At 39.9% G+C, this 14,791-nt stretch overlaps 1 protein-coding gene across 2 annotated transcripts in view; it reads left to right on the forward strand.

Annotated features, from left to right (window-relative positions):
* Positions 1 to 14,791, forward strand: part of LOC121269535 (probable ATP-dependent RNA helicase ddx6) — a 35,054-nt gene that overhangs the window by 14,702 nt on the left and 5,561 nt on the right. For both annotated transcript variants that reach the window (XM_041174197.1, XM_041174198.1), the window contains 10 exons: positions 870 to 974; positions 1,589 to 1,718; positions 3,289 to 3,435; positions 4,936 to 5,030; positions 6,633 to 6,755; positions 9,566 to 9,694; positions 11,189 to 11,305; positions 12,073 to 12,136; positions 12,858 to 12,959; positions 13,812 to 14,004. In XM_041174197.1, the coding sequence (XP_041030131.1) occupies positions 870 to 974; positions 1,589 to 1,718; positions 3,289 to 3,435; positions 4,936 to 5,030; positions 6,633 to 6,755; positions 9,566 to 9,694; positions 11,189 to 11,305; positions 12,073 to 12,136; positions 12,858 to 12,959; positions 13,812 to 13,987 (1,188 nt within the window). In that variant the 3' untranslated portion in view covers positions 13,988 to 14,004. The remainder of the gene's footprint in view (positions 1 to 869; positions 975 to 1,588; positions 1,719 to 3,288; positions 3,436 to 4,935; positions 5,031 to 6,632; positions 6,756 to 9,565; positions 9,695 to 11,188; positions 11,306 to 12,072; positions 12,137 to 12,857; positions 12,960 to 13,811; positions 14,005 to 14,791) is intronic.

The following is a 14,791-nucleotide window of genomic DNA, read 5'->3' on the forward strand; positions in this document are numbered from 1 at the left end:
AATGTAATTTCACAGTTTCACTGCTTGCAATTTTGTTAAATGTTTATTAGTAACCAGTTTTGATCAAGATTGCATGAAGTTGCTATGCTGATACTTGATCTTGTGCAGAGGGGAAGAAAAGATAACTTGTTTAATTTCACCAAGCCACAAGCAGTGTGATGCTAATTTTCCTTGTCTAGTACTTATCACATATAGAACATTCACCTGAACCTGTTTAAGTAAAATTGGGAAGATGGAGAATTTGATACTGGAACAGTTCTAAATGAATAAGATACTCAAGATAAACAATCAAATGATCAGAGGATTTTTGATTACTTCAAATTTAGCAAGCCTAAATTTCAATTATTGACCTTCAAAATCCCTTTGTAAAACTAGTGTAGTTTTGTTCAGTTTTTCCACTTCACTGCCTGGAGCGACTGTCAGAGGAAACTCAGTCTTTCAATTTGAACAAAGTGGCTGTGAATTTGGCATTGCTGTTTGTAGTAGCAAGATTATGCATTAAAAATTTGGACGGTGTTCACTTGATAGACCTAGGTGGAATGTATAGTTTGTGTTGAAGCATGTGAAATTTACTTTTGGAAACTAGTAGCTTTATGTAGACTATGTAGTGATGCGGTTGCATTGTCTTTGTTTTTGACATGTCACTGACAAATACTGCTCTTTCATTCCACCTTGTGTTTAGCTTGCTTAATACTTTTAATCAGAAGAGGCAGGTTGGGGTAGCTACACTCTCTAGCCATATAAAGCAGTCAAAATTGTAAATGACAAAAAATGGTTCTTTCCATTTACAGGTTTTGCAACAAGGTGTGTTGATGACTGCACTATGTCTGTGGTTCACTTTTCACTTCTGTCATCTTGACTTTGTTTAGGATGTAACGGCCACAAAAGGAAATGAATTTGAAGATTACTGTTTGAAACGCGAGTTGCTGATGGGCATTTTTGAAATGGGCTGGGAGAAACCATCTCCAATCCAGGTGTGTGTTCATTTCCCTGTAGTAGTATGCTTAACAGAATCTTGGAAGGTTTTGCTAAGGAAGTAGAAACTGGGTTAGTGCTGTGTTTAGTGCGTCCAACATGTTTGTCCTATTTGTAAGCTACATAAGTTTGTTTGATAACGGACCTTTTTGCCAAGCTGTCACAAGTGGAGCGATCGTAGCATGGTGGTAATGACACTGGTCTAACAATCCAAAGGCTCAGGCTAATGCTCTGGGGACGTAGATCCAGATCACAGCAGCTGGTGTAATTTTAATTTTAATTAATAAAAATTAATTAATCATTCTGGAATTGAAAAGCTAATCTCAATAATGGTGACAATGAAACTACCATCAACTGTCATTAAAAACACATCTAGTTTACTAATGCTCTTCAGGGAAGGACATCTGCTGTCCTTACCTGGTCTGGCCTACATGTGATTCTAGACGCACAGCAATGTGATTGACTCTTAACTGCCCTTTGAAATGGCCTAGCAAGTCACTCAGTTCAAGGGCAGTTAAGGATGGGCAACAAATGCTACCCTGGTCAGTGACAGCCATATTCCCTGAAAGTGTTTTCAATTTAATTTGATATTCTGCTGATATCTGTTTCTCAGGAGGAAAGTATTCCTATTGCATTGTCTGGCAGGGATATATTGGCCAGAGCCAAAAACGGAACAGGTAAAAGTGGAGCCTACCTCATTCCATTACTTGAACGGCTGGACCTGAAAAGAGACTGTATTCAAGGTTTGTGTGATTATGTTCATAATTGACAATATTTGTTTTTCTCAATCTTCCCAATTATTCCAAAAATAGCTATGTTTAAAATTTGGGTAGATGGGGTGGAAAGAGGAAGAAAGAATTTGAACTTTACTTTGGACATGGGTTTTGAAAAGGGTAACTTTTAATATTTAGTTCATTTTGGAGTTGTGCGTTGTGTCCACTTAGCTTGGATATGTGTGGATTTTTGGCATGTATGGATCCCCATTCCAGTGTTTGATATGGAACCTCATTTCACACGATTTGGAACCATCAGGAATTTGAAGTCACAAATGAGTAATGTCACAACTGGGTGATAGCACTAAAATGGATCCATTAGTTACTTGCTGCAAGTATTAGCCTCTATTCTATGATGGCAGGTTTAATTCCTAGCCTTGAACTGCTTATTTCCTGTATGTATTGAACATTCTTGAATTAAAAAAAGTTGGTTTCTTGAAGCTTCCAAAGGGGCTTGTACATGTTTGTATTTCCATTGTATCTGTTTTTCTTGTGTTAATGTAAACCTTTTTATTGCAGTGGGTGAAGGGAGTACTGAGGAAAAGAGAAAAAAAATGCGACAGGGATAATTCATTGTTGCATATCAGTAAGCTTCTTGTGAGGGGAAAGGACTTGCATTTTTATAGTGTCTTTCATGACCTCAGGATGTGCCAAAACTAATTAAGTGATTTTGAGGTGTAGGGAAATGCAACAGACAATTTGCAAGATTCCACAGATACCAGTGAGATAATCAACAGATCATCTCTTTTTCAGTGATGTTGGTTGATGAAGAAATATTGACCAGGACAAGGGGAGAATCTTCCCTATGATGTCAAAAAAAGTTTTTTTTTTTATATGTTCCCTGGAGGGAGCAGACTCTGTTCACTATCTCATGCAGAATCTCTGACAATGCAGCATTCATTCACAATTATATTGAAGTGTTATCCTGAATAATGTGTTTGAGTCTCTGGAGTGGAACTTGACTCACCACCTTCTAACTTAGCTCTGGCAGAAGACACAGCACTAAGGCTGACAACTAGAATTGTTACTAACACTGGCATGCTGGCCCAAGAAATTCTGAGATCCAAAGGGTTGGTTCTGTGGATGCTGAAAGGGACCCCCTTTTTGACCACTGCCTTTTTGGGCCACCTACGCCAACTATTGAAGCAGTTTCTGTGCTGGCTAACCGTACTTTTCCCATGCAATACAGAAGGCATTGTGACCAAGGCACATCTTGGCTTTAAAGTTGATTGTGCAATTTTTCTTCTTAAAAATAGGCCTCTCTGGAATTTGTCCACAATATAGATAGTGGTTACCCCTGAACTGGGACCCTAATGTAGATTTATTTATTTATTTACATTAGAGTTACTTCCAAATAAACTCTTAAAAGAAATCCATTAAATTTAAGTTCCCTTTGTTGGAATTAACAGTGACTTTTTTTTTGCAAGAATGATACATTTGGAAGTTTGGTTGCGGAGGTGAATGTCTCCATAATTTTATCACATATCAATGCAGGTAGCACATTAGATAACTAACCCAGCTTTATTTTTTGCTTTTAAAGCTATGGTGATTGTGCCTACCCGAGAGCTGGCACTGCAAGTCAGTCAGATCTGTATCCAAGTCAGCAAGCACATGGGTGGTGTGAAAGTGATGGCTACCACAGGAGGAACCAATCTCCGGGATGACATTCTGAGGCTCGATGAGACTGGTGAGTGTGTAGCCCAGTATCAGACGTAGCATATCTGATCTGATCCCTTTTGTCAGTAAATACAATTACGCTGCAGAAATGCAGTTATCTAGATTTCAGTATTAGAGTAGATCTCCTCGTATTAGCTGAGATCTCCCAAAGTCAAAACAACTGATTCACCTTTCATTTTCTGTAGGAAGAGATGCCAGTGGATTACCCTTGTAACTTGGCAGCTGTAAACTTGAAATAGGATTAACAAAAATTGTATTTCTATAGCACTTTTCACAAACACCAGACATCCCAATGGACACCATAGCCAGTAAAGTACTTTTGAAATGTAGTTATCATTGTCATGTAGGAAATGTGGCAGCCAACTTGCGCACAGCAATCTCCCACAAATAGCATGTGATAATGACCAGATAATCTATTTTGGTAGTATTGATAGAGGGATAAACATTGGCCTGGACTCTGCAGATAGCTCCCCTGCTCTTTGAAATGGTGTCATGGAATCGTTTCTTAACCTCTAAGAAGGCAGACAGGGCCTTGGTTTAATTTCTCATCTGAAAAAAGCCACCTTGGAGAGAACAATGCCGCCTCTACTGGAAGTTCAGCCTAGACTTTTGTGCTCAAGTCTTCAAGTGGCATTTGAACCCATAGCCTTCTGTCCCTGCAGAGAGTGCTAGCAATTGAGTCACCTGTAGGAGAAATTACTGCTAGAGAAACAGATTAGTGATGGGTTCCCATCTATCTTCTGCACAGAATTTTGATCATTTTAAATTTCCCCTGAAAATATCCATTCTGGGTAGGAAAGGTTTAAACTCAATGAATCATAATCCCGGTTTCTCCATTTTTGAACCAACAACTTTTATTTTAAAAACTCTACTGATGCCTTTTTGATTTTAAGAACCTTGGGTTGCAGTTGAAACAGTAACTGTAATATGTATCTTTCTGATACTGAAAGCACACTCAGTATTGAATGATTAAAATGAGCAGTGTACCAGGGTAAAGTTGAGCCAGGGTAAAAATATAACCAGTAGATCACCATTGTCTGTATAATCAGTGTATAAATAGGGCAAACTAACAGTAAAACATACTGTTGCTCTCAATAGCTGTTTTGAATCATGCAGAATATCTTTAGTTTAATATTTTTCTAACTTTTTGTTTCTGTGTGCCCTCTGCCCTTTCCCAACCTCCACTTCAGCTGCTGTGATTACAGGCTCTGTCTTAACTGCCAAACCTTATCTCAAAGCTAAGAGGCAGAATTCCTCTTGAAGTATATGATGATAAGCAATAAATATTCACCTCAATTGTGAAGTATTATAGGCTGATATGCTATCCACAGTAGGCCAGTGAGACATCTAATTTTTAATTTCATAGCCCACTTTTCATCTTTACTGTTGGGGAGGGATGGGTGCACTTGAATTTATATGAAACAGTGCATCACTTATTCACCTTGTACTCTATCTTTCTTGACTGATATTGTATACTTATAATGTGTTTATTTTGTTTCTTTAAATACAGTCCATGTGGTGATTGCCACACCTGGAAGAATCCTGGATTTGATTAAGAAAGGCTTGGCTAAAGTGGACAACATACAGATGATTGTATTAGATGAGGTAATGTAACATTTAAATAGTGCCATTATCAAATTGAAGCAATAGTGTTTTTTTATATAACATTGTAAATCCCTTTAGCTTTCCCTTTTTAGTAATGACTTTGGGTATAGGGTGATTTTGTACTTGTGACTAATTGCGCAAGCAATTTATTTGATTTATGGTAGTCAAAGGTTACGACACAAGATGAAAACACATGGTGTAGGCATAACATATTAGCACGGATAAAGGATTAATTAGCTAACTGGAAGCAGAGAGCAGGGTTAAATGGGTCTTTGTTGGGTTGGCAAGCTGTAACTAGTGGGAGTGCCTCAGGGATTGGTGCTGGGGCCTCAACTATTTACAGTCTGCATCAATGATTTGGATGAAGGGACCGAATATATGGTATCTCAGTTTGCTGATTGCACCAAGATAGGGAGGAAAGTAAGTTGTCAGAGGAGATTGAGAGTCTTCAAAAGGATGTCGGCAGGTTAAACGAGTGGACAAAAATTTGGCAGATGGAGCATATGGGTGAAAATGTGAACTTGTCCACATCGGCAGGAAGAATAGAAAAGCAGTGTGCTATTTAAATGGAGAGAGATGCGGAACTGGGTGGTCCAGAGGGATTTGGGTGTCTTGGCACATGAACCCCAAAAGGTTAGTATGCAGGTACAGCAAGTGAGTAGAAAAGCAAATGAAATACTTGCATTTATTGCAAGGGGAGTGGAATATAAAAGTAGGGACGTTTTACTGCAGCTGTACAAGGCATTGGTGAGATAACATCTGGAATACTGTACAGTTTTGGTCTTTTTTGAAAAAAGATGGAACTGCTAATGCAATTATGAAAAGGTTCATTCAACTCATTCTTGGGATGAAGGACTTATCCTATGAAGGAAGGTTGAACAGGTTGGACCTATATCCATTGGAGTTTAGAAGAATGAGAGGCGATCTTATTGAAATATGTAATTATCCCGAGGGGAATTGCTAGGGTAGATACCAGGAGAATGGGGGAGATGAGAACTAGGTGACACAGTATGCAATGTCTCCCTTTTAAGACTGGGATAAGGAGAATTTTTTTTCTGAGGGTCATTAGTATGTGAAATTCTTTTCCCAGAGAGCAGTGGAGCCTGGGTATTGAATTTATTCAGGGCTGCATTAGACAGATTTTTGAATGACAAGGGCGTCAAGAGTTATTGGGGACAGAATGCAAGAGCAGGCTTCAAGGGCCGAATGGCCTACACCTGCTCCCAAATCCTATGTTCTGCTAAAGGTATCCGGAATTGATTTTCAGATATACCAGTTGAAATGACAGCTGCCCTATGGATATTGTTTTGAGAATAAGATTTCCTCAGGTCTCCCTGTTGCGCACATTACCTGCAACTAAGAGCTTGGGAGACCTACACCAAAGAGAATGTCAATTACTGTTTTTAAAATGGCCAGAAGGAGCTGTGCAGCTGGTGAGATGTTAAACTCCCACTCACTTGCTCAGTCACGTGTGCGCATACGCCCCCAAGTAATTATGGGTAATTGATCCTTCTTTGCACATTCATCTAAAGGTCTAACTGAGCAAATCTGTTTCGTAATGCTGGCTGTTTAACAGTACTTTTTTCCTGACTGTTCCTTTAGGCAGACAAACTGCTGTCACAGGACTTTGTGCAGATGATGGAGGACATAATCTCTACATTACCAAGAACCAGACAGATCTTGCTTTACTCTGCCACGTTCCCACTCAGTGTACAGAAATTTATGGTAAGAATTTGCCACTTGGATCAACCCAGATAACAAAATGTGCCTCTGCACTGTATAGAACTTTTCATGTTAACCTTCGCTGCTGCCCCCTCCACTCCATCTGATGAGTGGATCTCTGATTCAGTTGCTAAGAAGTGCACATGAAGAGGGACCAGAGCCACCTGCCTCCCCTCCAGATAAATTAGGAGACCGATGATTATAAAATCTTTGTCTATTCACCATCTGCCCCCTCACCCACCCAAACCACTAAGTACAAATAGCATTGAAACTAAAATTAGGCTCTGATTTGCCTTGTGCCATAGTGCTGAAAGAACATTTGTCCAAAAATAATTAACTATTACCTGTGGTCCAGTATAGTTAGTTTTTCTTATCTCATCAGGGCCATGTACATTTGTTTTGGAAAGTTTGATACTTAGAAGCTACTATATTCCACTGATAGGCGATTATAATTCCTGACATATCTGTGCTGTTGCTAGAGTCCCTGTGTTCCTTTTTTTTGAAGCTGGCATTGCTTTAAAACTGGTTACAGGCATTTTTCTGTGAGTGTGCAGTGCACTGTATGGTTTCTACAACAAATTATACTTGTGTGGCATTGTTCGTGACATGGGAACATAGGACTTAGGAGCAGGAGTAGGCCGTTCAGCCCTTCAAGCCTGCTCCACCATTCAATAAGATCATGATTGATATGGTTGTGGTCTCAACCCCACTTTCCTGTCTGCACCCCATAATCCATGACTCCCTTATCTATCAGAAATCTAACTCGGCCTTGAATAAACTCAATGACCCAGTTTCCACTGCTCTCTGAGGAAGAGATTTCCACATACTAACAACATACTCAGAAGAAAAATATCCTTATCCCTTTCTTAAAAGGGAAATCTCTTCTTCTTAAACTGTGTCCCCTATTTCTAGTCTCCTCACAAGAGGAAACATCCTCCTGGTATCTACCCTGTCAAGTCTCCTCAGGATATTATATATTTCAATAAGATCATTTTCCATGATTCTAAACTCCAAAGGGTATAGACCTGATCTGTTCAACTTTTCTACAGAGGATAAGCCCTTCATCCCAGGAATGAGTCAAGTGAACCTTCTCTGTGCATTGTTTGGAATGCAGATTTTTCAAATAAGGAGACTGAAACTGTACACAGTATTCCAGATGTGGTCTCACCAATGCACCGTAAAGCTGCAGTAAAACTTTCCTACTTTTATATTGCATTCCCCTTGCAATTAACACCAACATTCCATTTGTCTTCCTAATCACTTGCTGTAACTGCATACTAACTTTGTGATTCATGTACCAGGACACCTAGATCCCTCTGTGCTACCAAGTTCTGCAATCTCTCTCCATTTAAATTGGATACTGCTTTTCCATTCTTCCTGCCAAAATGGACAAGTTCATGTTTTCCCACATTTTACTCCAACTGCTAAATTTTTGCCTACTCAGTTAATCTGTCTATATCCTTTTGCAGACTCTCAATCTCCTCTTGACAGCTTACTTTCCTACTTATCTGGGTAGTGTTAGCAAATTTAGCTACGATGCATTTGGTCCCTTCATCCAGATCACTGATATGGATTGTAAGTAGTTGAGGCACCAGCACTGATAGCTGTGGCACTCAATTGGTTACAGCTTACCAACCCAAAAAAATCTATCTATACCTACTACATGCTTCCTGTTAGCTAACAATTCCTTTATCCGTGCTAATACACCATGAGCTCTTATTTTGTGTAGTAACCTTTGTTGTGGCACCTTATCAAATGCTTTTGGACATCCAAGTACACCACATCTACAGGTTCCCCTTTATCCACTTACTTCAAAACACCCTAATAAATTAGTTAGACATTCACAAAACCATGTTGACTCTGCCTGATCAAATTATGATCCAAGTGTCTTGCTATAATCTTAATAATAGATTCTAACAGTTTACATTTGACAGATATAAAAATACCTGGAAAAACTCAGCAGGTCTGGCAGCATCTGCGGAGAGGAACGCAGTTAACGTTTCAAGTCCCATATGACTCAACAGAACTTTTTTTTTACTTAGTTTTGTTGAAGAGTCATATGGACTCGAAACGTTAACTGTGTTCCTCTCTGCAGATGCTACCAGACCTGCTGAGTTTTTCCAGTTTTTTTAATTTTTGTTTTGGATTTCCAGCATCAGCATTTTTTTGGTTTTACATTTGACAGATATTGGGCTAATTGGCCTGTAGTTTCCTGCTTTTTGTTTCCCTCCTTTTTTTTGAACATAGGTTTTACATTAGACTCTGGAGGGGTTCCCGTGGATTGGAAAGAAGTTAAAGAATTCTTTGGGAGATTATAACCAATGCATCTACTACCTCTGCAGCCACTTCTTTTAAGACTCTAGGGGCAGGCCATCTGGTCCTGGAGACTTCTCAGCCTCTAGCTTTTCCAGCACCTTTTCCCTGATGCTGGTGGTGGTTTTAAGTTCCTCACTCCCATTTATCTTTTGATTTTCAAGTATCTTGTAACAAGTGCAAATGAAGAACTTAAAATAATGTAGTCCCTTTAACTGATTTGGCCCTTGAAGGTGAGGAGCTATATTTTGGGTCATTACCACACTTGGTGCTACATGCAACTAATTGTAGTGCTTTTGTGTTGTGAGACCGTGTAAAATCTTAGCTGACAATGCCCAGCAGTGATTAGGCCTGTCAAGTTTCTCGATGTTTTGAGTTGAAATTATGTTAAAACTTGTTTGAGATCTGGATTCGAGCTGCATTATTACAACATACATGAGACTAGTTTTGAGTAGTTAAACTGTATTGTGTAATGATGCACTAACTTGTCTTCTTGGCAGAATTCGCATTTGCAGAAACCATATGAAATTAACCTGATGGAAGAGCTGACACTGAAAGGAGTAACCCAGTACTATGCCTATGTTACAGAGCGGCAGAAAGTGCACTGTCTCAACACACTCTTCTCTAGGGTAAGAACTGCATCTGTGGGGTTTTCAGCACCATGTAGTAAGAGATTAGCCGATATTCAGCCATTTTAAAGGCTTGAATGCACAATGCAACCTGACATTCCAGTATTATAGCGAGATTCCATTCCAGAATTGCCATCCTTTTGATGAGATGTTGGATCCTATTCCGGTGGGTGTCTCAGCTCAATTTGAAGAGGAGCAGAGTTCTGCTGTTATGATCTGTAAACCTTTGGTAATGTCCCAGAGGCAGCAGCCTGTCAGTTTTAAAGGAGAATTAGATTTTTTTTTGGGACTCTTAAATTCTTTGTGGTGGTGGTGGCAGGGGATCCAATGAATCTACATTGATATCTACAATATCCTATATCGGGGAACTTTAATTCATGCATGGGATGTGGGCATCACTGGCTAGGCCAGCATTAATTGTCCACCCCTAATTTCCCTTGAGAAGGTGGTGAGCTATTGAACCGCTGCAGTCCATGTGGTATAGGTACACCCACAGTGCTGTTAGGGAGGGAGTCCCAGGATCTTGATCCAGTGACAGTGAAGGAACGGTGATATTTTTCCAAGTCATTTTGAGGAGAACTTCCAGGTGGTGGTGTTCCCATGTGTCTGCTGCCCTTGTCCTTCTAGGTAATAGTGGTCATGGGTTTGGAAGGTGCTGTATATGGATGCTTTGTGAGTTCCTGAACTTCATCTCATAGATAGTACACACTGCTCTGCCACTGTGTGTCAGTGATGGAGGGAGTGAATGTTTGTGGACGGGGTGCCAATCAAGAGGGTTGCTTCGTCCTGGATGGTGTCAAGCTTCTTGATTGTTGTTGGAGCTGCACTCATCCAGGCAAGTGGAGAGCATTCCATCATATACCTAACTTGTGCCTTGTAGATGGTGGACAGGTTTTGGAGAGTCAGGAGGTGAGTTATTCACCACAGGGATGTCCAGTCTCTGACCTGCTCTTGTAGCCACAGTATTTATACGGCTAGTCCAGTTCAGTTTCTGGTCATTGGTAATCCCCCAGGATGTTGATGGTGGGGGATTCAGCAATGGTAATGCCATTGAACATCAAGGGGTGATGGTTAGATTCTCTCTTGTTGGAGATGGTCATTGCCTGGCACTTGTGTGGTGCGAATGTTACTTGCCACTTGTCAGCTCAAGCCTGGATATTGTCCAGGTCTTGCAGCATTTGGACATGGACTGCTTCAGTATCTGAGAAGTTGTGAATGGTACTGAATATTGTGTAAGCATAGATCTTATGATGGAAGCTCTATTGTGATATGAGGGTGATGCTGAACATTTAAGGCCAGATCAATATTCTCCACTTTGGTCCACCAGCCATTGCATTAAAGAGCAGCACAGGAGTAGCCCCAAATCAGGCTGCATGCGTCAACTCATTATTGAATAAGAAGGGGGCAGCTGGGTTGGGGTGAAGAAGCAGGGCATGTATAAATGGGTTTGTTTACATGAAAATTAATTGTATTACTGTTTTTTGTTACTTTTAGCTTCAGATTAACCAGTCAATTATATTCTGCAATTCCTCCCAGCGAGTGGAGCTGCTGGCCAAGAAAATCTCCCAGCTGGGTTACTCTTGTTTCTACATTCATGCTAAAATGAGGCAGGTGAGTTTAAAGAAAGAACTTGCAGAGTGAAGGAACTCCTCTGAGTTGACAAAATATTGTGAATTTGCCTGATGCACTTAATTTTTTTTGAAAAATGTTGGTAAGACTCATTGTCCACTCCATCTCCTGGTGTAGTTATATAGGATCATTCCATAGCTATAGTCCCACTTTATATTTTTGAGAGTATTTGCTTCATTCTTTTTTTCTTACTTCGTCACTTTTTTTCTATTAACCTGGAACTGGACTGAAACCTAAGTAGTTAAATATGAAATTATATGCTCCAAGTAACTCAATTTGTTGTTCCTCCTTTACTAGCTCTCTTTGCTCTTGGACAGAGTTAATTTTTTATAGGGCTGCTGTTCCACAGGCACCTGCTATCCCCAAGTACTTGCCCAGTGCCTTTAAGCCTGTAGAAATTGAGTGTTGGGAGGTTATTTGACCATGGGATGTTTAAAGTTGAGTCGCTACCTTTCCTTGCTCTATAGTTGCTGAATAGTTATTGCAAGTGAGAGCTTGTTTGTATTTTTGGTGGGTGGATGGGGGAGAGGGACAAAAGCCATTGAAAACTTGTCTCGGTACTCCTTTATAGATAGAATTGACATAACTCTGGTCATTGCATGCACGTTAGATCCTTTGTACTGGCAGTGATTACAAAAGTACTTTTGTTTTTTAAACAGCGTGGCTCATTTTGCACATGATCTTGAGGGTTATTGTAAAGAATGAACAGTTCTTTTGGTAAAATGAGTTGTCAATTTTTGTTTTGACAGGAACATCGTAACCGTGTGTTCCATGATTTTAGAAATGGAATGTGTCGTAATTTGGTTTGCACTGGTAGGTACTAAATTTCTAGAAATGTTCAATTTCACTTTGCAAGGCTGAGCATTTGTTTGGCTGTTCTTGGATTAGGTAGGTCTGTATGTTGCATTATAATATACGACACATACTATTGGATTGGATGGGCCTTCAGTCAGAGGAAGAAAAATCTTCAGGGAGGAATATTCCTTCCAGTCACATCTCCCAGTGGAGTGAGAATGATAATTGATGTTGCCTAAGGTACACTGCTTCAAGAGAATAACATGGATATGGGCCCTACTGGATTTTTGACGATTTAAAACACTTCTCAGCCACTTAGGTATGTAGACAAAAATTAATTATGTTAGGGGATGACAAGCCACTTGATGCAGATGGATTTACACAGACTAGTTTCAAAACCTAGAGGATAAAATTTTTAAATCTTGGAAATTGAGTAATTGTTAACTTTTGTGTTCATCTATAGTTTGGTTAGCGATTTAGCAAGTTAGTAAGAAATCCCATCCACTCAAATTGTGCAGTTGGGTTAGAGACAACTAGATATACCCTTGGAGGGAAAGGCAAAGCGATTGATTAGGTATCATTTTTGGGTGTTAGACCAAGTGGCCATTTCCTGTTCCTAAAGAGTTTTATGTAATGAAGTGTTTTACTTATAGGCAATGGAACCAATTGTTCTTTGGAAATAGATTTTTTTTTATTTACAATCAGATTTTTCACCTGAATGTATGTATTTTTTTCCTAGATCTGTTCACTCGTGGTATTGATATCCAAGCTGTGAATGTTGTAATAAACTTTGATTTCCCAAAGATTGCAGAGACCTATCTACATCGCATTGGCAGATCAGGTGAGGGTAAACCCTATTTATTCCTCCTTTCCCTGTGCCATATCAACTCAAGATTGCAGTCCATCCCAGGTTGCCACATGCTGAGGATGATTGTGCACGGAAGGGCATATCCTTTTTTTCCCCTTCTGATGCTTACCTTTTCCCTTCTTTTGGAAAGTATTTGCCTGTGTTTTTGGTGATTTCCAGCAATAACCTAGTTCAAATGTGTAAACGCAATGGGCCTGATTTTTATACTTCTCAAAGCCCATTAATTTAGAGTTAAAATATTTCCTCATATCTCCTCTCTGACACTTCTGGTGCTTCCAAAATACTGCGCCCAGAACCACATGCAAAAAAATGGAATTTGTTCAGCTGGATGGTATGTTTAGATTTTTAATTTGCCAACAAGATATGGGCACCACTGGCAAAGTTAGCTTCTTTTATAGGCTGTCCCAAGTTGCCTTTTGAGAAGTTGGTGGTAAACCACCACCTTGACAGTTGAGTGGCTTGCTAGGGTCATTTCAGAAGGCAGTTAAGAGTCAACTACATTGCTGTGGTCTGGAGTCCCAAATAGACCAGCTGTTTAAGGACAGCAGATTTCCTCCCCTAAAGGATGTTGGTAATTTCATGGCCACCATTACTGATATTAACTTTTTATTCTAGATTTATTTAATGAACTGAATTTAAATGCCCCAGCTGCTGGAGTGGGATTTAAACTAGTCATGGAATTATTAGTCCAGGCCACTGGATTATAATTCTGCAACATAACCACTATGCTGCTGTACCCTAGAATGGAAAAGATGTTGTAAACTTCAACTGCTGGCCATTTTAATGCAAACCATCTAAAATATGTTTAAATGTTTCTGTCTGCAGGACGGTTTGGCCATTTGGGCTTGGCAATCAACCTCATCACGTATGATGATCGCTTTAATCTGAAGGCCATTGAGGAGCAACTTGGAACAGAGATCAAGCCCATCCCTGGGAGCATTGACAAGAGTCTGTATGTTGCAGAGTACCACAGTGAGCCAGATGGGGAGGACAAACAGTAACACTGCAAACAAAGCTGGTGAGTACTCAGTGGAGTTTTACCAAGTTTTCTAAACTGGGTAAGGGTTCTTGAAGTCTTCCCGGGGGCATACCCCTTCTCCAGCTGAAAGGGCAGGCTTGACCTTGGAGTCTTTGTCAGTTCCATTTCATAAATCATTAGCAGCGCAGGATAGACTGATTTTGTTTTTCCAGCCGTCCATTTTGGGGTAAGTTCCTGATCCTGTGATGCCAGATGACTTACCTGTCATGACCAAGATTGGGAATTTCCCATTTGGGAAATCGTTGTTCACTTTAAATGTCATAACTCAGAAGATGGGAGGTAGTGAAGAAAGAAGGCAGAAAACAGTTCATGAACACTTAATTTTGGAAAAATCTATGATGGAGCTCCACTTGAACTGATCTCATGATTTATCCAAGTATATTGGTTAACTTTTGTAGCATTTGCATTTCAAAGGAAAAAATCTGATTTCTCATTCGTTCTTTTCACCTGACCTATCCAAGTGTACCAGCAGCCTTTGGTAGCTTGCTCTATCGCCTTCTTAACTGTGTAACACTGGTAGACTTCCTTACCAAGAGATGAAAGATGTGATGTGCATGTCAGTTCTCATCTTGTCCAGTTGTCCACACACAAGTGCTTCCTAACAACGATCACTGGACTCTATGATCGTGGTTATGTTGCTGTGGTGAACTGTCATTTGGAGGATGATGTGCAGCCATTGTCTGGTGTTTCAACAGATGTGCAAATTCTGGCAGCTAATTGTAGGTGCAAGAGTTATTAAGTTTTCTCTAAACAGTACTAGTTTGGG

This window comes from Carcharodon carcharias, chromosome 25 (assembly GCF_017639515.1).
Source record: "Carcharodon carcharias isolate sCarCar2 chromosome 25, sCarCar2.pri, whole genome shotgun sequence".
Classification (NCBI taxonomy): Eukaryota; Metazoa; Chordata; class Chondrichthyes; order Lamniformes; family Lamnidae; genus Carcharodon; species Carcharodon carcharias.